This window comes from Hyaena hyaena, unplaced genomic scaffold (genome assembly GCF_003009895.1).
Source record: "Hyaena hyaena isolate Hyena2069 unplaced genomic scaffold, ASM300989v1 scaffold_2, whole genome shotgun sequence".
Lineage (NCBI taxonomy): Eukaryota > Metazoa > Chordata > Mammalia > Carnivora > Hyaenidae > Hyaena > Hyaena hyaena.
In genome coordinates, this window is record NW_024080634.1 from 8,404,705 (window position 1) to 8,432,187 (window position 27,483).

General features: G+C 45.3%; 1 protein-coding gene and 1 long non-coding RNA gene across 3 annotated transcripts; one reads left to right on the forward strand and one right to left on the reverse strand.

Moving 5' to 3' along the window:
• Window positions 1–1,450: 1,450 nt before the first annotated feature.
• On the reverse strand, window positions 1,451–14,161 carry LOC120229309. The gene is made up of 3 exons (XR_005527706.1): window positions 14,099–14,161; window positions 1,987–2,057; window positions 1,451–1,552 (listed from the first exon to the last, which is right to left on the reverse strand). It is a non-coding gene; the product is annotated as an uncharacterized LOC120229309 (long non-coding RNA).
• Window positions 14,023–27,483, forward strand: LOC120229299 (guided entry of tail-anchored proteins factor 1). Of its 2 annotated transcripts, none has more exons than XM_039228215.1 (5): window positions 14,023–14,234; window positions 21,227–21,392; window positions 22,702–22,769; window positions 24,854–24,968; window positions 26,482–27,483. In XM_039228215.1, exons 1-5 carry the CDS (start codon window positions 14,133–14,135, stop codon window positions 26,553–26,555), a joined length of 525 nt encoding a protein of 174 aa, XP_039084146.1. In that variant the 5' UTR covers window positions 14,023–14,132; the 3' UTR covers window positions 26,556–27,483. The 2 variants fall into 2 exon arrangements, with proteins under 2 accessions (XP_039084146.1, XP_039084155.1); XM_039228224.1 differs by lacking the exon at window positions 14,023–14,234 and adding an exon at window positions 19,328–19,457.

The window sequence follows — 27,483 nt, forward strand, 5'->3', positions numbered from 1 at the left end:
ATCACCATGCTGATGAATTGCCCAGAAAGGCCAGAACAGAGAGAACCCTAAGATGACAGGTAGTTGTAGAAGTCACCAGAAGGTTGTGTTTCTAGCCTGTTTGCAAACTTGATGGATTCATGACTAGTCAATTGTTCTTAGATAATCGGAATTATTGTTATTACAAGTTTTCCTGTTTGGCAGTCCATCGTACTGATTGTTATTTTATTTTACTTATTTTATTTTATTCATTTCATTTCATTCATTTTTATGGTACCTGGGCACATGCCCTTTCTTACTCTTTTGTTGTTGTTGTTATCTATTTATCTGTTTAGTTTTAAATTTTACTTAAATCCAAGTTAGTTAGCATATATTGTAATAATGGTTTAAGGAGTAGAAGTCAGTGATTCTTCGTGTACGTAAAACACCCAGGGATTATCCCAACAAGTGCCCTCCTTAATGCCTATCACCCATTTAGCCCATTCTTCCATTCAACTTCTCCCAGTCCAGCAACCCTCAGTTTGTTCTCTATATTTAAGAATGCCTTATGGTTTGCCTCCCTCTCTGTTTTTATCTTATTTTTACTTCCCTTCCCCTATGTTCATCTGTTGTGTTTCTCAAATTCCATAGATGAGTGAAATCATATGATATTTATGTTTCTCCGATGTATTTTGTTTAGCATAATACATTCTAGTTCCATCCATCTTGTTGCGAATGGCAAAATTTCATTCTTTTTGATTGCTGAATAATATTCCATTGTGTGTATATATATATATATATATATACCACATCTTCTTCATTCATTTATCAATATGTGAACATTTGGGCTCTTGTGGTTGTTATTTTAGACAGAACAGTAAGCCAGCTATAAATTGGTCGTTATTCTTTTCTGCTCACAAGTGAAACTTGGCCTTTCTAAATATGGAAAGGAAGCATCTTAGTCTGTTCTGGCCGCTTTATTTTTTTATTTCTTTTTTTTAATATATATTTTTATTTATTTCTAGGAGAGAGAGAGAGAGAGACAGCGTGAGCAGAAGAGGGTCAGAGAGAGAGGGAGATACAGACTCTGAAATAGGCTCCAGGCTCCGAGCTGGCAGTCAGCACAGAGCCCGACGCGGGGCTCGAACCCACGAACCGTGAGATCATGACCTAAGCGAAAGTCGGACGCTTAACCGACTAAGCCACCCAGGCGCCCCATTATTTTTTTATTTCTGAGAGAGAGAGAGAGAGAACGAACAGGGGAGTATCAGAGAGAGAAGGAAATACAGAATCTGAAACAGGCTCCAGGTTCTGAGCTAGCTGTCAGCACAGAGCTGACGCGGGGCTTGAACCCACGAACCGTGAGATCATGACCTGAGCCAAAGTCGGACGCTTAACCAACTGAGCCACCCAGGCACCCCTGTTCTGGCTGCTTTAACAAAATGCCATAGATTAGGTGACTTATAAACAACAGACATTTACTTCTCACAGTTGCGGAGGCTCTGAAGTCCAAGATCAAGTGCTGGCTGTTTCGATATGTGATGGAAACCTGCTTCCTGGTTCAGAGATGGCTGTCTTCTGGCTGTGTCCTCAACTTGGAAGAAAGGAGAAAACAACCCTCTGGGGTTTCTTTACAAGGGCACTGATCCCATTCATAAGGGCTCCGCCCCCATGACCTAGTCACCTCCCAAGGCACCACCTCCAAATGCCATCCTAATGGGGATTAGGTTTCAATATTTGAATTTGGGGGGAACACATTCAGTTCAGGAACATTTCCTGTATCTCTTTCAGATCATTCAGCTTCTGTGGCCTCCAAAGGGAATCACCCCCTCAAATGGGCAGCCACTTCTTACTGAGACTTGAGCAGAAATATTCTGCCTCATTGTTAAGAGACACTTGTTCAACCTGACTCAAGATCACACAAAAGAGTTCAAGGTTTCCCTGGCTTGTGTGAACTCTCAAAGCAGAGGCAGCGGTATGGATGTATTCAGCTGACATGGTTTGAGGGCTACCCCATTCATAGCCTACCGGACGGAGCTGTTTCCTTTGGTTAGACGGTGCCCCACATCTGTGGTTTGGGGTGTTGGCCAGAATAACAACTAAAAGTAGAAAAAAAAATTCTCTTAATGCTACCTTTACATTTTTCAAATACATTTGACTCTTGAACAACATGGGTTTGAACTGTACAGGTCCACTTATATGCAGTTTTTTTATATTTACAGTAAAGCACTGTAATGTATTTTCCTTATAATTTAAAACAGTTTTTAATGTTTATTATTTATTTTTGAGAGAGACAGACAGAGTGTGGGTGGGGGAGGGGCAGAGAGAGAGGAACACATAGACTCCAAAGTGGACTCCAGGCTCTGAGCTGTCAGCACAGAGCCTGATGCGGGGCTTGAACCCACGAACCGTGAGATCATGACCTGAGCCGAAGTCGGATGCTTAGCCGACTGAGACACCCAGGTGCCCCATTAAGTTAAATCTTTTTATTTCTTTTTTAAAAATTGTTTTTAATAGTTTTTATTTATTTTTGCGACACAGAGAGAGCATGAGCGGGGGAGGGGCAGAGAGAATGGAAGTCACAGAATCTGAAAACAGGCTCCAGGCTCTGCGCTGCCAGCACAGAACCTTATGCAGGGCTTGAACCCATGAATTGCGAGATCATGACCTGAGCCGAAGTCAGAGGCTTAACCGACTGAGCCACCCAGGTGCCCCGTTAAGTTAAGTCTTTTTAAATGGGAAGGGAGATTCTCTCGGATTATCCATCTGGATCCACTTCACTGAATGAAGAGGGACAGAGGAGTGTCACAGAAGATGTCGCAATGGAAGCAGAGGTTGGAGTGGTGTGATTGTTGGCTTAACTTGAACCAGATATAGACTGATTGATACTGAGATGTCCTGGCGTCTACACTTTCTTTCCATTTGTTAGTAGCATGATTTAGCTTTAGGTGTTAGTGTTCTTTTTGAGAGCTGTCAAAATGAAGCAAGAGGAGAGATCCGAGTTGTTGAAATTGCGTTGTCTCTGAAGGCCACGTACGGCTGGTCCTCTCCACCATGGCTGCAGTCAAGGGCATTCTTCAGTAATTTTTTTTTTTTTTTGGTCACATTCTTGCCTTATCAGGACTTGGCAATCCTCCTTGTTGGGGGATGTGGTAGTGTAGTGGGGTATTATGGTTAGGGGTGGGGACTGTGATGCCTCCTCTTCTGTCTGAAAGGCAGACACTGGGGAGGGAGGCAGGGGGACAGAAGGAGCTGCTATCGCTTCAGGGGTTTCTCCCTCCTAATTCACTTGTCTCCCAATGAGTAGAGGAGCCAATAGGATTATCTAGGAGCTGTGGATGGTCCAGCTGGAGGGAAAAGAGGTGAGGCAAGGTCAACCCTGTCTTTTGGTTTGGTCAGGTCAGCCTCACCTACAAGCCAAGATGCCAGCCCATGGAAAGGTTTACTTGACCACTATCGAGTCGCTTCACTTCATGTTTTCTTTTTCTTATTATTATTTAAATGTTTATTTTTATTTTTGAGAGAGAGAGTGTGTGAGCAGGCGAGGAGCAGAGAGAGAGGGAGACAGAGGATCTGAAGTGGGCTCTGTGCTGATGGCAGCAAGCCTGATGTGAGGCTCCAACTCATGAACCGCGAGATCATGACCTGAGCCAGAGATGGACGCTCAACTGACTGGGCTACCCAGGTGCCCCAGCTTTACGTATTCTTGAAGCAGAAATGGGTAGTGATGAGAGAAAAACCCTCTGGAGGCCTGATACACAAAGGATCCCATTTTAGATTTCTTTCTATATCAACGGGACTGTACATAATCGTTGTTCAGACCCAGAGCCTGATTTATGGCCCATCGTCCATGCACCGTGTACCAGCTCTGTGAATGAGTGTCCAACATGAAAACCAACGTGAAAACAAATGTAAAAAAAAAAAAAAAAAAAGGAGTATATAACCCTATAAAAACTGTTCATTCTCTGGAATATTTCCTTCCCTGGGAAGAGTGTGTTTCCCGGGGAAGCTACCCTAGCTTGGGCTTAAATGAAACTCTTCTTTTCTCTTTAAAAAGCTTTGGGGCGCCTGGGTGGCTTAGTCGGTTAAGCGTCCGACTTTCGCTTAGGTCATGATCTCGCGGTTCGTGGGTTCAAGCCCCGCGTCGGGCTCTGTGCTGACTGCCAGCTCAGAGCCTGGAGCCTATTTCAGAGTCTGTGTCTCCCTCTCTCTCTGACCCTCCCCTTCTCACGCTGTCTCTCTCTCTCTCTCTCCTACAAATAAAAATATTAAAAAAAAAAGATTTTTAAAAAGTTTTGTTCATGGCAATACTTGGTGTAGCAGGCAGGATATCAGAGCAGCTAGCCTGAGAAACACCCGAGGGTCCCACCGGGCCGGTGCTTAGTATCCACAGAGGACCCTGTGTGCCCCTCTGGTGTCTCAGCACCTCACAGGTAGATCTGGTGAGCTCTCCTGATATCCAGACCTTCTCAATTTAAGTGACAGTACTGACTTTTATTCGAGCTATTGAGAGTTACCAGTAATATTCTCCAGAAGGGAATAATCTAGAGGGGTTGGCGCTATGGGTAAGTTGTTTTAATTTGGCATGATACTCATTGGTGTTGTTAATATAAGGCCTGAGTAAATTTGCTGGCTAGAAATATGAGAGACTGAATCACTCAGCTCCAAAGAGAAACGACACTTGCTCCTTCTGGCCTAAAGCCACTTTCAGGTGACTGAAAGCCTACCAGAAGTGTCTGAGGGTATTCCTCAAGATGTGTAGAGGTCCCATAGCAATTTCCATCTCATAAAATGATTAGCGATGGGCTCATCTGGGGATGCACACACAGGGATTGAGCCCCTCAATGGCCTCAGACCTCCCTGGGAGAAACCGCGACACAAAAGATTATATTACGGCTGTTTGGAAGTGACACTCACAAGCAGCACCCTTTTGGTCTGTCACACTCAGCATCCTTAGATTTTGTTCAAGGCTTATTCCAAAATGGAAACCAAAAGGAGTAGGGCATTGTGCTTTATAAGCCAAGCAGCTGGGGTGCCTGGGTGGCTCAGTCAGTTGAGCTTCTGACTCTTGATTTTTGGCTCAGGGTCATGATCTCATGGTTCGTAGGATTGAGCCCCCCATCAGGCTCTGTGCTGACAGTGCCCAGCTTGCTTGGGATTCTCTCTCTCTCCTGCTCTCTCTGCCCCTCCCCCCAATAAAAAAAAAAAAAAAAAAAAAAAAAAAAAAAAAAAGCCAAGCAGCTACCAGAAAACCAACAAGCATCCACAGGAACTCCGGCAGGCTATCTGTACAGCACACACAAAGCTCTACTCACAAGTGTTTACTTAGGTGGGAAAATTTAACTAGGGATAACCTGGGTCTCAGATGGTGTTCTTTTGAAAAGCCTAATTCGTTTTCTTTTTTCTTTTTTTATTTAAGGGACTCCTGGGTGGCTCAGTCGGTTGAGCATCCAACTCTTGATTTTGTCTCAGGTCATGATCCCAGGGTTGTGGGATCGGGCCCCCAGTCAGGCTTCATGCTCTCAGGGAGACTTCTAAAGATTTTCTCTTTCTCTCCCTCTGCTCCTTTCCCCAGCTTGTGCACTTGCTCTCTCTCTCTAAAAATAAAAATTAAAAACGAAATAAAAAGATTTTATTTTAAATAATCTCTACAACTAATGCAAGGCTTGAACTTACAACTCCATGAGCAAGAGTTGCATCTATCGACTGAACCAGCCAGTCACCCCTTAAATTAGTTTTCTTGTGTGCATAATTAGAGAGAGCTTGTTGCAAGACTAAGCAACCAGAAACTAGGAAACTATGTGGTTTAGTCGGTGAAGCGCTTGGCTTTGGGGAGGAACCGATATTCACAGAGGTATTCTGGGCCTCGTGCGGTTTATTTGTTACTGTAGCTTTTGGCACCTTTGGACAAAACCAGCTGTGTTATATTGAAAAATGAGAAACAACCAATTCACGGATCCATAAATTATAATGCTATTTTGTAATTAGGTTTATTTTAATAATAGGGAGATAGTTGGAAATCAGGCCTTTATTGTTCTCTCCACAAATATTAATGAAATGAAGGCTAGATTTTGTTGGCCTCTTATTTGTGTATATGTGTCCATGTGTGTTATAAAAAACCTCCGGGATGGTCTTGCTAAGATTAATTTGTAGAAGAGCTCTATTTAACTGGCTTAAAAGGCCAAGTGCTTATAAGAATGAATCGGGCATTCTGAAACACAGAAAAATGGAGACTAACGCAAATATTTTTCAAATTGATACTATCTGGAAAAATACTCAATATTAAAACTAAGTTTGTTGGTTTAATTAAAATAGACATGTCTTTAGGGTTATCTGCACTGGAGAATCTGGGTGGCTCAGTAGGTTAAGCTCCAACTTCAGCTCAGGTCATGATCTTACTGTTCATTTAAGCCCTGCTTTGGGCTCTGTGCTGACAGCTCAGAGCCTGGAGCCTGCTTGATTCTGCGTCTCCCTCTCTCTCTGCCTCTCCCTGGCTCACACTCTGTTTCCCTCTCTCTCTCAAAAATAAATAAAAACATTTTTAAAAAATTTTAAAAAATATTGTTCTATGAATTTTTATTAAATGTCAGATAAGCTTGTGTTATGTTTGATGCGTTTTGGCAGCAAAAAAAAAATGACTTAAAATGATGGTTGATTTTGTCTGTTTCATCAAGATTTCCCAGGTAACTGTCACAAGCAGTTAGCTTAAATAAATAAAAAGGTTTATAGCTTTCAAAATCTTTGGTAACCTGAGACTTTGAAGTTTTGCTAAGTTAAACAATAAATTGGGTTGAATTTATTGGATATCTAAGTCTTTGCCAAATAAGACAGAATACTAAAGCACTGATTACCGAATGTAGGTTTGTTTGCTTTTGTCTTCTTATCGCAGAGAAACTGGGGATACTTGGATCTGTTGGTAAACATGCTTTGTGTTTTATTGAAAGTTGTACTATTAAAAAAACATTTCCTAGAAATTATGAAATGTATTCATACATTTCCAATCTTGGGTATTCTAGTGTGACCATTCACGATTGGTTACTACTTCATTTTTACTAGAAATTAAGATTTCTAAGCATTAAGAATTCTGACAGATGTAATTGAGATGCCAGAAAGTGATAAAGACAGCAACTCTGAATGTAAGGAAAGTAAGATGTGTTTTTCATAAGAAAGGTGTGAGGAACGGGAATACATATTGGTTGAGGGAAAGGAAAGTGATTTTGTCCTAAAATGAGACTGGTTATTTAGAGAGAGAAGGCTTGGGACAAAAATCTGAATGAAATAGAAAGGTGTAGGTTTGTGAAGGTAAAATCTTTGGAAAAAGAATTTTATGCATGGTCAGGACTAATTAAGTTGGAATGAATGGGTTTTAAAAGTAAATTGATATAAAATTGAAATTTGGCCTTTTTCTCTGTTAAAAAGACAAAGTTTTCTTGGATTATTGATCCAAAAAGAATTGTCAGCAAAGTTTTTCTTATCTGCCCCCTCCCCTTCAGACTCCCCTGCACCCAACCATAGTTGATATGTTTTGTCTTTATCAGGTCTTTGATTACTTAACAAATTTAAGATCTCTCAATTATTTTTATCAAGATTTCTCAATGTTAAAAGGAGCTAAATTTTGCTAACAACTAGGTAACCTTTTGTATTTGCCTTTGGAATCTCTTTTTGCCATCTTGGTTAAATAGATAATTAAATATTAAGTAGTATAATGATTTGCTATCCTATTTAGGCACGCACTTGAAAACTAACTGAGGTTTTTAACAAAACTTGTCAAGATTCAAATTGTAAATAAAGTCCTTTTGACTAATTAGGCTTACTTTTTTGATATGTTAAGTTACACGGGAAGCGTCAAACAAATGATAAACTTTCTTAGGTTATATTATAGGGGTAAATGCTATAACTGTTTCAGAAATTTTGTGAAATTTCTAATTTTTAAATATTTTTTATTTTTGAGAGTCAGAGAGAGACAGTGTGAACAGGGGAGGGTCAGAGAGAGAGAGGGAGACACAGGCTCCAGGCTCTGAGCTAGCTGTCAGCACAGAGCCCGACGCGGGGCTGGAACCCACGAACCGTGAGATCATGACCTGAGCCTGAGTTGGACGCTTAACTGACTGAGCCACCCAGGTGCCCCAAAATTTCAAAATTTTAATATGTCCCAGTATAAGGTCAACTTGACATTCTAACTACCGATATGTTGTGAGTCACCAGAACAACTGGATATCCTTGTCAGGTGCCTTATAATGACCTCTCCTCAGATCTCTAACCATGTCCATTTTGAGAATTTTTGCCATTTATAGTTATTGTTCTGATGCTCTTGAAAATGTGTTTCCTCTTCAAGGAGATTCATGAAAAGGACTTTTTGACAAACGTCAGGTGTCTGATGTCTTTGAATTCATAAAACTAAGCTGAGTAAGAATTTCCAGAACTAGTGGGAAAACTGCATTCAAACAGAACAAGAATTAATAACATGGGGCTGAATGAATTGAGGAAGGTGATTATGGTTTTTATGGCTCTTATTTGAAACATTACTGGCTCTCTAATGTTTGCTCTTCTGGATTTAAGAAAATCTTTTCTCTAACGATATGTATGATTTACAGAAATATAATAAAATACACCTTTGTGAACAAATTGAAACATTTATCTTTTCTCTCTCCCTGAACTCGCCAAAATTCAGAAACTCTCAGTGAGCTTTCTTTCATGGCAGTTATAATTGTTTGCAGAAGTTCAATAAAAATCTGTACCCCGTGGAATAGGACACTGTTGGAAACATTGGTCACTTTATGACGGCTTTGACGGGAATGTCATATTTGAGAGAGACATGCATAGACTCAGATATGACCAGGTAGCTTTAAGGAACTAAAGTTGACTTTATGAAGCATGGAGCCATTAAGCCCCTTGGAAATTGGCCTGATACCTTGCCTACAGAGTTCCCAAAAGCCTTACCAGGTGAGTAAAGAAAGTCACTTCCTGGCAGGTGCAGGAAATTCAGGATATTTTGTGGACCTCAGGGGGATGAAGTCACCCAAATCCACAGGTATTGCAGGCAAATCTGAGAGCAAGAATTTAGTTTGGCTTCTGGCCTTGAGACTCTATTAAAAGTTCAATCTAAAATTCCTTATAAAAAAGTTCCAACTTGGGGCACCTGGGTGGTTCAGTTGGTTAAGCGTCCAGCTTCGGCTCAGGTCATGATCTCACCATTTGTGGGTTCAAGCCCTGCGTTGGGCTCTGTGCTGACAGCTCAGGGCCTGAAGCCTGCTTCAGATTCTGTATCTCCCTCTCTCTCTGCCCCTCCCTGCTCATGCTCTCTCTCTTTCTCTCTCTCTAAGAAATAAGTAAAACATTAAAAAAAAAGTTCCAACAAAGCAGATTTTAAAAACCTTATATGGTCAATCACTCTTCTTGCTCTGCTTATGTAAGTAATTAGGCCAAGTTTATTAAAACTGGACTTGTTTTGCAAGCAAATTAGTATTAATTTGGCTATCTTTGGGAAAGATGAAGGTAATTTTAGAAAGAAAATATTTCAATAACACACCTTTGTAGATATTAGATTTTAATACTATTCATTATAAACTGGACTCAGTTCTTCTTCTAGTGTCTACCAATGCCCAGCTATAACTCTTCAAACTAACATTTTGATTTTGATTTTTCTCCTATCTTTCTGACTTGGAATCATTTGAGAACTAAAATTGTCCTTTTCCCTGAAGCCCTGCAAACTGAAAAAAATACACGATGTAAAGAAATCACTGCGACAGCTCATGAATAGACCAAATCTTGTGCCTAATGGCTCAATGGGCCATTCAGACATCATCAGAGACATTTGAGCTACAAACTAGGATAAAAAGTAGATGACATCAGGGTAGATTGCTTTCCCAAGATTTGGGACCAGGCTTGTATTCTATTCATTTTAAAAATAATTAAAAAAAATTTTTTTCTTAATGTTTTATTTATTTCTGAGAGAGAGAGAGAGAGAGAGAGAGAGATAGACAGTGTGAGCAGGGGAGGGTCAGAGAGAAAGGGAGACATAGAATCCAAAGCAGGCTCCAGGCTCCGAGCTGGCTGTCAGCACAGAGCCCGACGCAGGGCTTGAACCCACGAACTGTGAGATCATGACCTGAGCCGAAGTCAGAAGCCCAACTGACTGAGTCACCCAGGTGCCCCTAAAACTAATTTTAAAAAATGTTTTAGAGAGAGAGAGAGAGAGAGAGTGCGTGTGCACGAGCAGTGGATGAGCAGAGAGAGAGAGAGAGAATCCCAAGCAGGCTCTGTGTGTTCAGCGCAGAGTCAGACTCAGGGTTCAATTCCACGACGCTGGGATCATGACCTGAGCTGAAATCAAGAGTTGGACACCCAATCAACTAAGCTGCCCAGAAACCCCAGGTCTTTAAAAAAAAATTGTGATATTAGAAGAAAGTAAATCTATTTGTTTGCTTTCAACCCCCCCTTATGACGTCTTGATAAAATATCATGGTTACCTGCTGATTTAACTAATATAACTTCAAATACTCTACTAGTATTTTATAACCTCTTATACATACTCTAATGTTCCTTTAGCCTCTGGTGCTTATATATTATAAGGTACCTCTTTAGGAACAGCTTTGCAAGGAGTGCTACCCAACTCAGTTTTAACCTGCATTGTATACAACACTCGACAGATCGATCATTGTGTCTCTATACAGTTAGATGATAACTTATTAAGAAAGATCCCCAAGTAAAATGGGAAAAGATTAGCAGCAGCTTGCCCAACATACCAAAATATCCAATGTACTCACAAACCATGTTTTTGTGGATGGAGAGGCCCAAGACAAAATAAGAAAAAACACTGGGCATCTATCAAAGATGCTACTTTGGGAGTGACTTGGTGGGTTCAGTCACCTCCTAAATCTAACTTTGTCATACAGCCTAGAGATTCTGAGGTAACTTTGGGTCCATGGCCTTCTTTATTAACTGCAGAAACCCACTCAGGGCACCTGTGTGGCTCAGTTGGTTAAGCATCTGACTTTGGCTCACGTCATGATCTCATGGTTCGTGGGTTTGAGCCCCGCATCAGGCTCTGTGCTTACAGCTCAGAGCCTGGAACCTACTTTAGATTCTGTGTCTCCCTGTCTCTCTTCCCCTCCCTGGCTCACACTCTGTCTCTATCAAAAATAAATAAATGTTAAAAAATACAAAAAAATACTGTTAAAAAAGAAACCCAATACATAGCTCTCCTCGTCTGTGGAAAATCATTAGACTCCTATAACTTACATAAATGTTCAATTATTGCATTGGTACCCAAACTTATGGCCAACTAAACTAATTTCAATGCCATAATAGGGACAAAATCTAACATAAACATCACCAGAGTTCTTCCCATTAGAGGAAGATGTGACTAATTAGGCAATGATTCTTATTGGATTCCAATACCTACTGACATTGGTGAATTCAGGAACAACATATGGTTAGGCCCTAAACAACAACTGAGCCCTGAATTCACTCCAACTTGGGCTATAATGGCTATGCCTATACAAATTAACATATGGCATATGGGGAAAAAAGATTTTGTTGGGAAGGTTTACAAAACATCTCTGTAATACTCCTTGATCTATTTTTGTAACCAGAGTACTTTTTATCAAAACTCTACTGCTATTTAAGGTAATAATGGCTTTGTATCTCAAATAGAATTGCCTTCTAACAAAAATTAAACTAATACTGATATTGATGATGAAATGTTTTGGGAGATAGCGTTACAACCAACACAGACATAATATATATGGAAACTAATTGGCCAGAGAAATTGTTACATATAATAACAAACAATTTACTTACCATTTTAAACCAATCAGCCCAAACATATCACAAAGCACAAATAAGTACAGATAAAGGAAATAGATATTTAAATTAATTCAGAATTACAAAATACCAATAATGGATTTTTTTTCTTTTCTAATTCTGTACCTGGTCCCCATTGGTTGGTTCAAATATTATGTAAAAAAATGTTTTTAGAGTTTATCTATTTATTTTGGAAGAGAAAGAGACAGTGCAAGTGGGGGAGGAACAGAGCAAAAGGGAGAGAGAGAATCCCAAGCAAGCTCTGTACTGCCAGTGCAGAGCTGACGCAGGGCTTGAACTCACAAAACCGCAAGATCATGACCTGAGCTGAAATCAAGAGTCAGAGGCTTAACCAACTGAGCCATCCAGGCACCTCTGCTTCAAATGTTATTAATTGGATTTTTATTGCTATTTCTGTGTTTATGATATAAATGTTACAAAAATGCAAAAGCAAAAATTGATCACAAAGCACACATACAATGTTTGCACTGCAATTGGATCTCACTAAAAAAATATATGTATCAATTGTAATATTCTCTATTAAAGGACATACTGTTGACCCCTGCAACATAGACTCCTACCTGACTTAACTCGTGCCTAAAATTGAGGGGCATGAATGACCCAGGGAAGATAAGCAATCACCCTGGCATTGAGGGACAAAATAATGATCAATGCTTTCTGTTGAAAGATTATAGATCAAAAGGGGGAAATGAGAAAAACTCTCAAAAGATCTGATATACAAGGAATGCTATTAGATTTGTTTCTCAGTCAACAGGACTATATATAAACTTTGTTCAAACCAAAAGCCTAATTTATGGCCCTTCACCCATGTATCGTACATTGGCTTTGGGAATGAGTAGCCTGAAGGAAAACTATCTTCTCCTTAAGATATCGATCAAGACTCTTGCTTCCCGCATTCCTTTCTGATAAAACTCAAGATTCCTTCTTATATGCTAATCTGTAATCTCTTGAGTTTGTGCAAGATGAAAAAAAAGTATATAAGCGTGTAAAAACTGATCATTCTCCAGAATACTTTCTTCCCTGTGAAGAGCATATTTCTCAACCAACTGTCCGAACTTGGGCTCTAAGAAAACTTTTTTACTTTTTTAAAACAATTTTTTAATGTTTTCATTTCTGAGAGAGAGAGACAGCATGATCAGGGGAGGGGCAGAGAGAGGGAGACATAGAATCGGAAGCAGGCTCCAGGCTCCGAGCTGTCAGCACAGAGCCCAATGCGGGGCTCGAACCCACAAACCGTGAGATCGTGACCTAAGCTGAAGTCGGACGCTTAACCGACTGAGCCACCCAGGCGCTCTCCCCCCCCTTTTTTTTTATTTTTTAATTTTTTAATGTTTACTTTTAGATTCTAAACGGTTTGTTCATTTTTCGAGGCCAGTAGAACCACAGCTCCTTGGTTCATCGGATTAGAATTAATTCTCAAACCAACCTTGGCAGAAGGGGCAGCTAAACATCCTTTGCTTTCCCTACCATATGTGTATGTGAATTGGGATTATTTTGCAGTAAAGCCTTATCTTCACCTAAACTAATGTTATTACGGGCTGATTGCAAACAGCCCCTTATGATTAATACCGATTTTTTTAGGTATGCACCTTCGTAAACTGTTTAGACTTATTTCAGTTCTGAAATGTAAACTCAAGGCCTTTTACACATAATTACAAAGCGTTTCTTCTTAGCTATTTGCTACTATAATTATGATAGTTTTCCATTTATGGAACGGTTTATTTTATTTTATTTTTTTAATGTTTTTTTATTTATTTCTAGGGGAGAGAGAGAGAGAGAGACAGCGTGAGCAGGGGAGGGTCAGAGAGAGAGGGAGTCACAGACTGAAACAGGCTCCAGGCTCTGAGCTGGCAGTCAGCACAGAGCCCGACGCGGGGCTCGAACCCACGAACTGCGAGATCATGACCCAAGCGAAAGTCGGACGCTTAACCGACTAAGCCACCCAGGCGCCCCTGGAACGGATTATTTTAAAATAAAATTATCTAGGAATAAAAGCGAGTCAATTTAAAGAAAGTACTCGTTACATAATAATAAGGGGTTCGCAGCCACAACAGAGCTAAAGACGAGGGCAGCTGAGAGCCTGTAAAACCGCGGCCAGGGGATCGAGGGGAGGGTGCAGCCAGGCTACGGAAGCCCGAAAGGCCAAGAAGCAGGCTGGAAAGCGTTCACCAGAACCGAGAGGAAAAGATGACTCCGCCTCCCCGCCGAGTGCGGCGCAGTGCGCAGGCGCGGCGGCGCGCCTCAGAGGTCGCTGGGTTTTCTTGCGCAGGCGCCCGCGAGGGCGAGGGCGCCGGCGTGGTCCCCATGGAGTTACCTTAGCTGAGCCGGCACCTCCAGGAGCTTCGGGAATGAGCGCCGAGGAGGCCGACCGCTGGGCGTGGCTGCTGGTGCTCAGCTTCGTGTTTGGGTGCAATGTCCTCCGGATTCTCCTCCCGTCTTTCTCCTCCTTCGTAAGTGGCTGTCTGGCTTTCCAGGGGGCCGGTGGGTCTCCGCCACGGTCCCCGGTGAGCCCGGCGTAGACACGGGGAGGGGGGGGGGGAGGCGGGAGTCAGACCTGCCGCATGAGGGCCGGAGAGGCGTCTTGGTTGGGCTGTTCGGCTTCAAGATTTTTTTTTCAGTTGCTAGCGTTTAAGAGTTGCAAGGCTGTACTCCCAAACCCCGATTTCTGGATTCTCGCGGAGGAAAAAACAAGAATGACCTGGTAACACTCGGCCACGTTTTCCCGTGGCAGCAGCGCTCGGACGGGGCGTTCTCCGCGCCCCTCTGCCAGTCGCGCCTAGTTCCGTTCACCCCCGGTCCCTGGAGGCACCGCGCAGCCGGCGCTGCTAAGGGGCCGCCGCCTGCGGCACGGACCCCAGGGTTTCCCGGAGGCCGGTGCCAGAGTGCCAGCTGTGCCGGGTCCCCTGGGGAAGGATGTCAGGGTGCAGCAGTCCCCGTTCTTGGGGTGGGAGGCAGGGTAGACAGAATCTCGGCACCGTGTGATGCTTGCTGTATTCAGGGGAGCAAGGGGCACGGGGGTGCAGCTCTCCGACGTGCGTTTTGCGTAGGCATGACTTCATTACCTCGTGTCCAGTCGTCACGGCTGCTGTCAGAGCTGCTGTGAGACGTGACTGTCACCCCATCTCCCTTTACTGGCAGAGGAGGAGACCGACTCAGACGGTCAAGGGGTTGCACCGTGTCATCCCGTTCGGGACTGCGGGGGCGGAGGCTGGTCCTTGGTTTGTGATTCTCCGAGTTTTGTCCCTCTGACTATTGGAACCCGAATAGAGAGGTTTGGGTGGCAAATTTGTGTCAGGTGTGTGTGGGACACAGGGAGCTGTTTCCTGGGGGAAGGGCGCCCTCTTTATGTCCACAGCGGGAGTGAGGGCTGTTTGACAGACCTCCAAGACCGGGTGCAACCATTGTTGGGCGAAAGGCAGTTCTGTCCTGACTTAAATTGGTGGGGGTGGGGGGGTGGAATGGAAGCCTAGGCAAGATTTCTACTTTCATTCTTTATTCTACCAGCATTCGCTGAGTGCCTGTTTTGCGTAAACTCTGTGCTAGGACTTTACTACCTGCTTGGTCCTAAGGCATACAAAATTCTCTCTAAACCTTCCAGGCCCTTCCAGAATCTCTCCTGATGCTATCTAGTCTTTAAGATGATGTCCCAAGTACTTAGCATCGCATAATAGACCTTTGAAGAGCTGGCCTCTGCCCATCTTTTTTTCCTTTAAAAAAAAAATGTTTGAGAGACACACACACGGAGCAGGGGAGGGGCAGAGCGAGAGAAACGGAGACAGAATCTGAAGCAGGCTTCAGGCTATGAGCTGTCACCACAGAGCCCTCCGTGGGGCTCAAACTCAACGAGCTGTGAGATCGTGACCTGAGCCAAAGTTGGACACTCAACTGACTGAGCCCCCCAGGCGCCCCATTCAGCATAATGTCTTTAAAGGCTCTCCCTGTTGTAGCATGTGCTAGGATATCCTTCCTTTTTAAGGCTGAATAGTATTCCATTCTGTTTATAGACCATATTTAGGTTATCCATTCATCTTCTGATGGACATGTAGGTTGTTTCCACCTTTTGGCTCTTGTGAGTAGTGCTGCTGGAACATAGATGTACAAATACTTGTTAGAGCCTCTGCTGTCAGTACTTTTATCCAGAAGTGGAATTACTGGATCATACGGTAATTCTGTTTTCAGTTTTTTGAGAAACTGCCAAACTGTTTTCCATAGCTGCTACACCATTTTGCTTCCTCCCCAGCAGTGTACAAGGTTCTAATTTTTCCACAGTTTCCAACACTTGCTATTTTCTGTTTTGTTTTTAAAATAGCCATCCTCAGTGGATGTGAGGTGGCATCCTACTGTGGTTTTGACTTGCATTTTCCTGATGATTAGTAATGTTAACAACATTTTACATGCTTTTTGGCCGTCTGTATATCTTCTTTGGAGAAATGTCTATTCAAGTCCTTTGTCCATTAAAATAAATTTTTTTAATGTTTATTTTTGAGAAAGAGCGAGCATGAAGGTGGGGGAGGGGCAGAAAGAGAGGGAGACACAGAATCTGGAGCAGGCTACAGGCTCCAAGCCGTCAGCACAGAGCCCAACATGGGGCTCAAACTCGTGAGCTGTGAGGTGATGACCTGAGCCGAAGTCGGATGCTTAACTGACTGAGCCACCCAGGTGCCCCGTCCCATTTTTAATGGGGCTTCAGGAGCTGTCCCTAGGGGCAGGGCATCCTCTGCAGGACCACAGCAGGGAGTGAATGGTCATTTGTTTTTTGTTGTTGTTGTTGTTGAGTGAGGAGTTGTTTGTATATTGTGGATTCAACTACTTTTGAGATGTATGATCTGTACATATTTTCTCCCGTTCCGTGGGGCTGCTTGCCCGTCTTTCTTGGAGTATCACCTCGCTTCGTCTTCTGTACCCCATCCCATTTCATCTCTTGTGGGAGCCATATGAAACTAATCTAAATTGCTCAAAGAGGCCATGTTTTGTGTTCCTCTATGAGTTGTTCATAATTTACCATTAGTGGAGGGGGGAAGAGGAGTGTGTGTTTGGGGTGTGGCAGCGGCCAGAAGTAGGACCTGTCATCATCTCAGGCTCTAGCCAAGCTTCCACCAAAGTGCTCTGCAGCTAGCGCGCGCACCGAAGGTCATCGCCGCAGGCTAGATGTGCGTGAGGCTTGTGCTCGTGGGTGTTCATCATTTAAAGGAAAGGGCGCTGGGTTTCCTTTGGAAGCAGCATTCTGTGCTGTTTCCCACGGGCTGTGCAGCCTCTCTAACTTCAGACTGGTTAGTTTTCTTAAACTTGTTTTCCCGTGGTTGTAGCGCTATTTGTCAGGGCTGTAATTATCCTAGTAGAACACCTTAGTTTTGGTGTTCAGAACAGGGAAGAGTACTGAAGAGATTTGTACCGCCTGGTCGCTGGGTTTGTGGTGAGGCTCCGAAGGAATGCTTTGGTCCTGGGTCGGGTAAAATGCTGTTCTTTCACGACCGTTAGAGGCCGCCCATTACAGGCCCTGTTGGAGGACGTACGTGGGAAAGACTCGCGTGGAGACTCAGAAAGCTTACTTCCACTGACGGCCTTCCCTACAGTGTTTCGGAAGCATTTTCCACCTAGCCAGAAGCAAAGGAGGGGCAGGCCGGTTGAGGTCCTATAGTCACTTAAGTATCACAAGTCCTCTGCCTCGCAAAGCCTGGCTAGGTCCCGGGAGGGGATCTCAGCTGAACTCTGGGGCGGAGGTCGGTGCCTGGATGAGGGTACCCAGGCCCTGGTGTTGACTTGGTTGGCCTTAAGAGAACTTCCTGAGAGTTCTCTCTTGTGTTCAAGCTGGTGGACATATGGAAGGCAGAGCCTAGTCCCCATAGTGGGTGATCCAGGACTTTGTTTAGCCAAAGGGAGAGTTAGAGGTGGACAAAGATGCCCCCTTGAGCACCCACTCCGCGAAGGCGTAGGAGGCGCACTGCGCAGGCGCTTCAGGCCTGACAATCGCATTGGGCCGAGTGAGAGTCCCGGCGAGCTGCGTGTACTGCGCAAGCGCCCCGGAAACGACGGTGAGGGGCGGGGTGTAGGGGGTGCAGTGCGCAGGCGCCGCAGGACTCACGCGGCAGAGGGCGGGGTGTAGGGAGGCGCACTGCGCAGGCGTCCCAGGATTGACGTGGCCAAGGGTGCGCTCAGCGCTGGCGTCCGCAGCCGCTCCTTCCCAGGTCTCCGCTTTGCTGACCCTGGGCACTGGCCAGGCCGTCCCCCTGGGACTTGGTTTGTGGGGCTCACTGCCGTTTTTATAATTGATGATTTTGCCTTCATTTTCAGCTTTAGAAAGTGGCCGCCTCCGTTTCCCTGTAGGGGCCCAGGCCACGGAGGTGAGGGGCAGACACCGCAGGACCTGCCGCCGTAGGTGCCTTCCTGAGACCCTACTCCTTCCCAAGGAGCACGGTCACCTGAGGAGTTCCTGTTGTAGAGCAGGCGTGAGGATGCACCCCCACGTATAATTCATTCATAATTCCAGTCCATTTTAGCTGTTTGTTACAGGGAGGTCTTGGAGTCAGGTTGGTACCTGTTTGCAAACTTAAACACTTCCAAATAGTTCTGTATACTTGGAGTTGTAGCTTATCCATCTCCCCCCCAAGCAGTACAGTTGTCAAATTCAACCCCAGAATTCTGCCCTTCTCTGCAAGCTCATTTTCCCCATCCTCTCTCACCTTGTCCTGATTAAACAACACCTTTGACCTTTTCCGTTTGTAATTTTCTTGTGTTTTCCCTATACTGCTAAGTAATGTGTTTGTGCTGCTGTTCCCTCCTTTGAAGATTCTAGTTTTAAAGGTGAGGTTTACTGATGTGTAATTTGCATTTAGTGAACATGTTTTCTAGGTCGGTGGGAAATTTGATGAGTTTTTGTGCCCTTATTCAGTAGGGTAACCACCGTCACAATCAAGTTAATATCTCTATGGGGCGCCTGAGTGGCTTAGTCGGTTAAGCATCCGACTTCAGCTCAGGTCATGATCTCACAGTTCGTGGGTTCGAACCCTGTGTCGGGCTCTGTGCTGGCAGGTAGCTTAGAGCCTGGAGCCTGTTTCAGAATCTGTGTCTCCCTCTCTCTCTGACCCTCCCCTGCTCACACTGTCTCTCTCTCTTGCTCTCAGAAATAAATAAAAACATTAAAAAAAAAGATAATACCTCTGTCACTCCAAAAATCTATTTCTTGCCCCTTTCTTGATTTATTAAGTTTAAACATCTATAGACTATTTGCTCTTAAGGGTAATTCTGTGATTTTCTTAAGAAAATTTGGCTCATTCCTATTTTCGTCTCCAGAGTGGATCAGTATGGAGTATGTATGTCCTTTAGTTCGGGTGTCGAGTTGTGGTCAGGCTAGGACAGAGGGGATGAGGACAGAGCTGGGTTTGGAGACCCCTCCTCTTGGCAGGAGGCCAGCAGGAAGGTGCGCAGTAGCAAACACTGTGCTTTGTGCAGTTGTCCTCGAGACGCCTCTCGTGTCCCCACGAGGAGGAACTTATCTTGCAGGCGCTGGAGGTTGCAACCTCAGAGGGTGTCCCGGGAACCGGCACTTGCGCAGGCGCCCAGGGAGGCCTGTGATGGGGACATGGCTCCCGGGTCTCTGTGGGAAGAGTTGTTCCATCATGCAGAGAGGAGCCTAGGCTGGAGGGACAGACTCCTTGTGCCCTTGCTCTGTGCGGGTACACTTCATACGTTATCTTCTTTCCTTTTTTTTTTTTTTTAAGTTTATTTATTTATTTTGAGAGAGACAGTGCCAGTGGGAGAGGGGCAGAGAAAGGGGGAGGAGAGAGAGAATCCCAACCGGGGTCTGTACCATCAGAGCAGAGCCTGGTGAGGGGCTCGAACTCACCAACCGTGAGGTCGTGAGCTGAGCCAAAATCAAGAGTCAAGGCTTAACAGACAGAGCCACCCGGGTGCTCCTCTTTCATCTTTTTTTAAACTATTTTTAAAAATTTGAAACAAACATGCAGGGAAGCTATGCTTACAGTACAAAGAACTGGCATTGTTTCCTGAACCATTTGAAATTAAGCTGCCCCTGAGCTCCTGCATTTCCGGGTACATTAGTGTATAAACAGATGCCTTGTCCACAACACAACCATCAGGGACCTTCCTTCTCTCACTTTCCTGTTTCACTCCTCCCAACCGAGGTCGTTTGCAGCAAAAGGACTCTGGTTAGCACTGTGCGTCACACATATTTGTCACGCCTCTTCAGTCTGGAAGGATTCTCGGTCTTTCCTGGGCTTGCACAGATGACTTTTCTGCATAGGTCAAGGGCAGTGAGTTTGCAGAATGGCCTTCTTAGAGCATCCTTGTCCGATGTCGCAGAAGGGATGCTGTGTTCTTATTGCATCTCATCTTGTGCCATTGGCTTCGATTTCAGGATGTTCATTCTCTACTTGGGGTGGGTCCTCGGGGATTTCTCTGATCTTAACTGCACCCTCCCTTTCAGGGGATCCAGACCTGTCCTGACCGCTGCATGGCGCCACCTGGTGGCCACTGCTCTCTGGTCCCAGGCGGCGAGTGTTCCTGCAGTTGGGGGGGGGGGGTTGTAATTGGGGGACCGTCCATGTGAGTGATCTGGGCCGCCATGTCCCAGTCAATCCCATGCAGGGCCTGGCTCTCGGAGGTGCCTCTTCACAAACATTTACGTCTATATTTCTCCATCCACGGAAAACCACAAGTTCACACCCATGCTTCCAATTCTAATTCAGCACTGTAGGATTTATTCTGGTTCTTTTCCTGATCCATAGTTCTAATCCCCTTTTCTGACAGTGAGAAAACTGGTTCCTATTATTTTCATTATGTTTGCTGTATTAATGCTTTGTAACTCCATCTTAACTGCTGCCTGCTTCCCCCCTCATGCCTGCTCACCCCCACCCCCATGCCTGCTTCTCCCATCCCCCATGCCTGCTCCCCCACTCCCACGCCTGCCAGCCCCTCTTGGGCTCTGACCCTCCTGGGTGCTCCCCTCTTACTCTGTATGCGCTCACGCCTCCGCCAGGCCGCCCTTTCTGGGAGACCCTGTAGCACTGTACTTGGCTCTGCCCACCTTGCCAAGGCGCACCTCTGTGGGGGTGCCCTCCTGCTGGGCCACGCCCTCCTCACTAGCACCCCACCCCCACCCTCCTCTGCCTAGCTAAGGGGAGGTGTGCTCCTTGTCACCTGAGTGGCGCTGGAATTGGTTTTTGTAGTCAAAACTTCACGGTTAGAGTGAAAGATACATACATTTGTGCCGGAGTGCTCCCTGAGCGTATCTGCAAAAGGAAACATGTAACTTGAATAGTGATCCATGTCAGACTTGAGTTTTTGTCTTTGTGGTGGTTGCAGGGGCGGAGGCTGGCTGTTTGGGTGGGGTTGGCGTGCCCAGCTGGAAGAGGCTGCAGTGGGGGGGAGGGGAGAAGGGGCACCCCTGTGGAATGGGGCTGACCCCAGCTGCGCACTGCGCCAGATGTCCAGGGTGCTGCAGAAGGACGCGGAGCAGGAGTCGCAGATGAGAGCGGAGATCCAGGGTATGAAGCACGAGCTCTCCACCGTCAACATGATGGACGAATTCGCCAGATACGCCCGGCTGGAGAGGAAGATCAACAAGATGACGGATAAGCTTAAAACTCACGGTACTGGTTTCAGTCGTCGTGGGGAAAGCTTTACGGGAGCTGATTGGTAGAGAAGTCTTTATATAAAGATTCGTAGAATGTACGGTTTGATTGTTAGATGTTCTGAATGTTGGAAGGAGCTTTTAAGTTGTCTGGAAGAAACCTAGCAATAATTATTACTTTCTCCTCATTTGCCCGTGAACCTTTGCTTCCTAAACACAGAAACCACTAACATCTTCTGAGTTTTTCTTCATTTTCTGGAGTAGACATTTTAATTCAATCCTTTTAAAGATAAGCCTGGAAAAAATGTCATCCTGGACGCCCAAGGGCTTTTGTGAACACTCTGAAAAATGCCCAGCAATGTCCTCCCCAGGTATAGACCTCAGGGCCGGGATTTGGGCTTACCGCTGCTGGTGCCGCCGTCCCTAGCAGTGTCCTGTGACACAGACACTTCACCTGTGTGCCGGGGAAGGCCGGTAAGACATGTGGAGGGGCCCACCCGGGCCCCAGACTAGCCAGGCTCCCTTTTCTGAATTAGTGTGCTGTGGAGACAGGGCGGCCTGGGGAGCAAATGCAGTCCTCTTGGTGAGTGGTAAGTTCACTGTAAAAGGGATCTCTGATGTAGATGGATACTTTTAAGCATTTTCAAAATTAAAGCTTCAAATCTTATAAGTTGTGTGTGATTCTATTTCAATTAATGGTATAACGTGTGGCTTTTAAGAAATTCTGTTTTAATTTTCTTTTTTTTCAACGTTTATTTTTGAGAGAGAGCGCACACGCACAAGTGGGGGAGGGGCAGAGAGAGAGAGGTAGACGCAGAATCTGAAGCAGGCTCCAGGCTCTGAGCTGTCAGCACAGAGCCCAACGCGGGGCTTGAACCCACGAACTGTGAGATCATGACATGAGCCGAAGTTGGACGCTTAACCGACTGAGCTACCTAGGCACCCCTTTGTTTTATATTTTCTTTAAAAAAAATTTTTTTTAACTTTATTTATTTTTGAGACAGAGAGAGAGCATGAGTAGGGAAGGGGCAGAGAGGAGGAGACACAGAATCTGAAACAAGCTTCAGGCTCTGAGCTGTCAGCACAGAGCCTGATGCGGGGCTCAAACCCACGAACCACGAGATCATGACCTGAGCGGAAGTCGGACACCCAACTGACTGAGCCACCCAGGCGCCCCAGTTTTATATTTTCTAAATACACTGAACGAATGTTATACAACATGATTAGAAAACATTTTATAAAAGGAAAATAACATTTATGTGTATTTGAGTATTTTCTTCATTTTTCAGGACTGATGATAATGATTTCATCTTTTTTGCTCCTTTCAGTGAAAGCTCGAACAGCCCAATTGGCCAAGATAAAATGGGTTATAAGTGTTGCCTTCTACGTATTGCAAGTAAGTGTTTTCTTGTGTTCTGGGGTCATGAGAATTGATAATGGACTGTTCTCCAGAGCTCTGGGTCCCCAGAATCTGAGTGTGAGAAGTCAGGTTTTTCCACCCTCAGCTGCTGTGCTGCGTGGCCCTGCCAGCATAGACCTGAGCACTGTGGATTTTAAGTTAGACTTGAAGAAAGCCTTTCTCTCTCTTTAAATTGAAGCACGACCTGCAGTGTTAGTTTCGGGCGTACAGCGTAATGAATCTACAGTTCTCTGCGTTACTTGGTGCTCACCAGTATGAGTGTTGTCACCATCTGCTTTTATAAATTTATTTAGGTCCTAGTTTTCGTGTTTATTCCTTTTTGTTTTTTTAGATTCCACATGTGAGCGAAATGGTATGGAATTTGTCTTTCTCTAACTTATTTCACATAGCATTGTACTCTCTAGATCCGTCCGTGTTGTTGCAAATGGCAAGATCTCATCTTTTTATCTTTTTTTTATGTTTATTTGTTTTGAGAGAGACAGACAGCACGAGTGGGGGAGGGGCAGAGAGAGGGGGACACAGAGTTCCAAGCAGGTTCTGTGCTGCCAGGACAAAGTGCGACTGGGGGCTTGAACTCACACACCAGGAGATCATGACCTGAGCCGAAAGCAAGAGTCAGATGCTTAACCAACCCAGCCACCCAGGCGCCCCAAGATCTCATCCTTTTTAATGGCTGAGTAGGATTCCATTCACACAATGGAATCCTCTCTATCCATCCATCTGTCATTGGACACTTTGCTTCCGTATCTTGGCTGTTACAAATAATGCTGCATTAACATCAGGGGGCCTGTATAGCTTTTCAACTTAGTGTTTTCGTTTTCTTGCCCAGTAGTGGAATTCTATATTTGCTGCAGTTCTACGGTAATTGTATGTTTAATGTTTTGGGGCGCCCCCAGACTGTTTCGCAGTGGTGCACCGCCTTGCATTCCCACCAGCAGTGCGCGAGGGCTCCAGGAAAGCCCTTCTCGGTTGGAGCTGTGAGACGTTGAGCTTTCCAGCACACGGATGCTGAAGTAGCTTCTCTGGGGCTCTTTCCTACTGCCTTTATTCCAGTGCAGTTTGGGGAGCCCGTGGGGAAGGAAGAGAAGCTTAGGTGTTGTGTTTTGTGAGAGTGCTGGTCACGGTCACTGGCTGTCACGCAGCGCGTGGGGGTGGAAGTGACCGTCTGCTCTCCGGGCGGGGAGACTACTGTCCTCGTTAAACCCAGTATATCGATTCCGAGCTTTCCTGCCGGGGGTGAGAAGGTTCCAGGGCAGCCCTGCTGCTGCTGCAGCAGCACGCTGAGGGTGTGGGTGTGCAGCACCCCTCGCTGGCTGCTTTCAGTGAGCTCTGCGTTCCGGCGCCTCATGTGCTCCTCACCGGGGAAAGGACTCGAGGCAGCCCCGCGGACCCCGGGTGTCCAGGTACGTTTCACTACCCATCCGGAGGCATCGGCACTTCACTGACTGGTTTCCTGAGGACGGGAATCAGGCCAGATGCCCTCTTTTGTGGCCGCTCCTTGAGCGGCCGATTCAGGGCCACGGAAAGGGTGGAGACAGCCGAAGGGATGTGCTTTGCTGCCGTCCGTGCGCACTCCCGGGGCTCCCTCCTCACGCAGAGGCCAGCAGCGCTTGTGGGTGGCAGGAAGACAGATTTTCCAAGGATCAGAGAGGATTGAGATCACTTTTGTCATTAATAAGGTGTATTTGTCATAGTCTGTCCTCTTGAAGGAGATATTCAGTGAGAAAAGAACCCCTTCATTCCGGGAGACCTGGGTTAACCCATCAGCTAATTTGATAGGGCGTGTTGATCGTTCACATTAAGGCTTCCCCACAGGTGGCACCGCACTTGGCTGCAGTGTGTTCTCACGTCCTGTGGGCGAGTCTCTAATTAGACACGCTTCTGGGTGCCGCCAGCGGGAATTAGCGGCTATGCCTCCGGTCTGTTTCCTGCGAGGACGCATTGCTAGGCTCGAGCTCATCAGTTTGGAGAGTTTCTTTAGTATGTCTGCACGCCCCTCGCATTCCTGGTTGTTGCTTGTGTGACTGGCCGGTCTTCTGCTCACCGCCGGTGTCTTTCAGGCTGCCCTGATGGTGTCACTCATCTGGAAGTACTACTCTGTCCCTGTGGCTGTGGTACCAAGTAAATGGATAACTCCACTAGACCGCCTGGTGGCGTTTCCTACCAGAGTAGCAGGTAAGAGTTTTCTGGAAATCCTAACGGGAGAGTACGGACGTGTGGGGTACGAGGGGAAGCAACCCCAACTTGTCCATTCACTGGTGAGCGGCACGTAGTGTCCGCGCCTCACACCAGTCTCGCAGGGAAGCAGCAGCTCTAGAGCAGTTCTCTCGCGCGGCCAGCGTCCCTGCCACGTCCAGTAGGAGAGCTGGAGTTCAGTCACATCTGCTGACAGTCTAGGTCCGTCCCTCGAGTTTGGCACCCTGTTCATTGAAGCGCCGGCCTCCAGTCCCTCGCTGCTGTGACCTTCTTACTCCCTCACTCCTGGCCTCTCTCCGGCATTTACCGCTGTTGGCCTTTCTTTTATAATTGAAAGGTGATATCCTTTGGATGTTAAAAGTAGTGCATATAAGAAAATACAAGGGGCGCCTGGGTGGCTCAGTCGGTTAAGCGTCCGACTTCAGCTCAGGTCATGATCTCGCGGTTCGTGGGTTCAAGCCCCGCGTCGGGCTCTGTGCTGACTGCCAGCTCAGAGCCTGGAGCCTGTTTCAGAGTCTGTGTCTCCTTCTCTCTCTGACCCTCCCCTGCTCACGCTATCTCTCTCTCTCTCTCCTAGAAATAAATTAAAAAAAAAAAAACATTTAAAAAAAAAAGAAAATACAAGATTTTTAAACATAAGAACTTTAAGAACCATCTCATAAGCTGTAGATAACTTCTCTTTGTGATATGTTTTTCCCGTCTTATCATCCGTTTGTTTTATACCATTAGGTCCTCTGGCACATGTAACTTTCTACCTCCTTTTACTTTATATTGTAAACCCTTTCCCGTATCAGTAAACTTTTTAAGGAGTTTTGAATAACTGCTCTTCATTTAGAGGTGTCCTAATTTACTAATTTCTCTATTGAAAGATATTTATTTAGAACCCAATTTTTCACTGTCGAGAAAACCGCTGGAGCACATAGCCTCTGGTTGTGCTCTGTGCTCACGCTTTTCACCTTCCCGAGTGCAAAGGAATGACGGTTTCCAAAGATTCCAGTTCACTGCACCCACCTCCCCTTGCCCTTCTCTCCCCCACCAGACCCCTGGCCCTGTGGGCACTGCCGGTGGGCTCTCAGGGGTGCTGGGCAGGAGAGCGCGAGGCCCAGGCTTGTGGGGGGCTGTTGGCCACTCTTCCGGCCTGCATGCCTATCTCTTCGTATCAACTGGGCATGAACGGCATGGGTTGCTTAGTTTATAACGGTATTTTGAGAAGGAAAAACAGATAGTCTTACAGGGTGGTTTTATAACTTATTAAATAAGAACACACATCTCTGGCAGGAAAGAAATTCAGGTGGTTGCCAGTTCTGTATAAATCTTGTTTAATGAAGATGGCAGCCCTGTGAGTCAGTAGGTCTGATGAATTTGCATCTGGGAACCACACACCGAGGTGTTAGCCTGGCACTGCTGAGAAAGAATTGGATCCCTGTAAATTAGAGGGAGCAGAGGCCAGAAGTACGGGCACACCCTCTGATGTGAATTTCTTGGTTTCTAGGCGGTGTTGGCATCACCTGTTGGATTTTAGTCTGTAACAAAGTCGTGGCTATTGTGCTGCACCCTTTCAGCTGAGAGACCAGACAAGTCCGGCTGTGACCCTGTGAACGGAGGATTTTTGCTTATACGTTAAACACCTGACACTTTTTCTTTTTTAAAGGAAACAAAAGCACACGGGTTAGGTTTTTTTGGTTGAATGTGTCTGTTCTTAGATTTTGTGAGATACAGAAGCATGATCTTGTCCCTGTGTCACTGAGCCAGAAGGCCAGTGTCTCAGGCGAGTGCCCCGGCTGGCAGAGCCGCACGCCTGTTGGGAGAAGGTGTGTGGCGTGGGCGTCCATGGCTTGCGGCAGGGTGTTTGCCCTCTGGGCGTATTTTAAAGGTCACGGTGCCAACCGGGAAGTCGGTTTTCCAACCTACGTACTTTAAAGACTTTGTGGTATTTTTGACCCAGATTAGAAAGCAATTTAATTTTAATGCCACCACTAGAATTTGGACCCCCCCCCCTCCGTAGGACTGCTAAAAGGGTAACACTAACTGACATTGCTTGTGTGTTTCCGCTTCCTCTGTGTAAAATGTCGTGTGTTGGGGGAGCCTTTGTGTGGCATTATCTCCTTATTTGAAGCTGTTAATTTTTCATTCCTGTGTTTTGTAAATGTATTCATGAGATCATAATGAATTGTTTTATGTTTGAATTGTGTTTCATATTTAAAGCATTCAAATGAAGTGTGTTTTATAAGCACTTAATATTTATGCTCTGTGGAATGGAACAAACTTAAAAAACCAGGAATTCTGATTAGATTAACTTGAGTGGATACATTTTTAAAAACACTTCTTTTTTACTGTTGCTCTTTTTTTTTTATTATAATTAACGTATAACGTATTCGTTTCATGAGTACAACATAGTGATTTGGTATTTGTACACACTGTGAAATGATCAGCACGAGGAGTCTAGTTTCTCCATGTGAAACACTTTTTTATAATTAAAAGTTTTGCAAGGGCT

What these genes read in the sequence shown, in the direction of transcription:
- LOC120229299 (XM_039228215.1), top strand. Translation starts at nt 14,133, where the DNA reads ATGAGCGCCGAGGAGGCCGACCGCTGGGCGTGGCTGCTGGTGCTCAGC. An exon ending in TCCCGTCTTTCTCCTCCTTC is followed by an intron (nt 14,235 to 21,226) that starts GTAAGTGGCTGT and finishes GCACTGCGCCAG; the next exon opens with ATGTCCAGGGTGCTGCAGAA. An exon ending in GGATAAGCTTAAAACTCACG is followed by an intron (nt 21,393 to 22,701) that starts GTACTGGTTTCA and finishes TGCTCCTTTCAG; the next exon opens with TGAAAGCTCGAACAGCCCAA.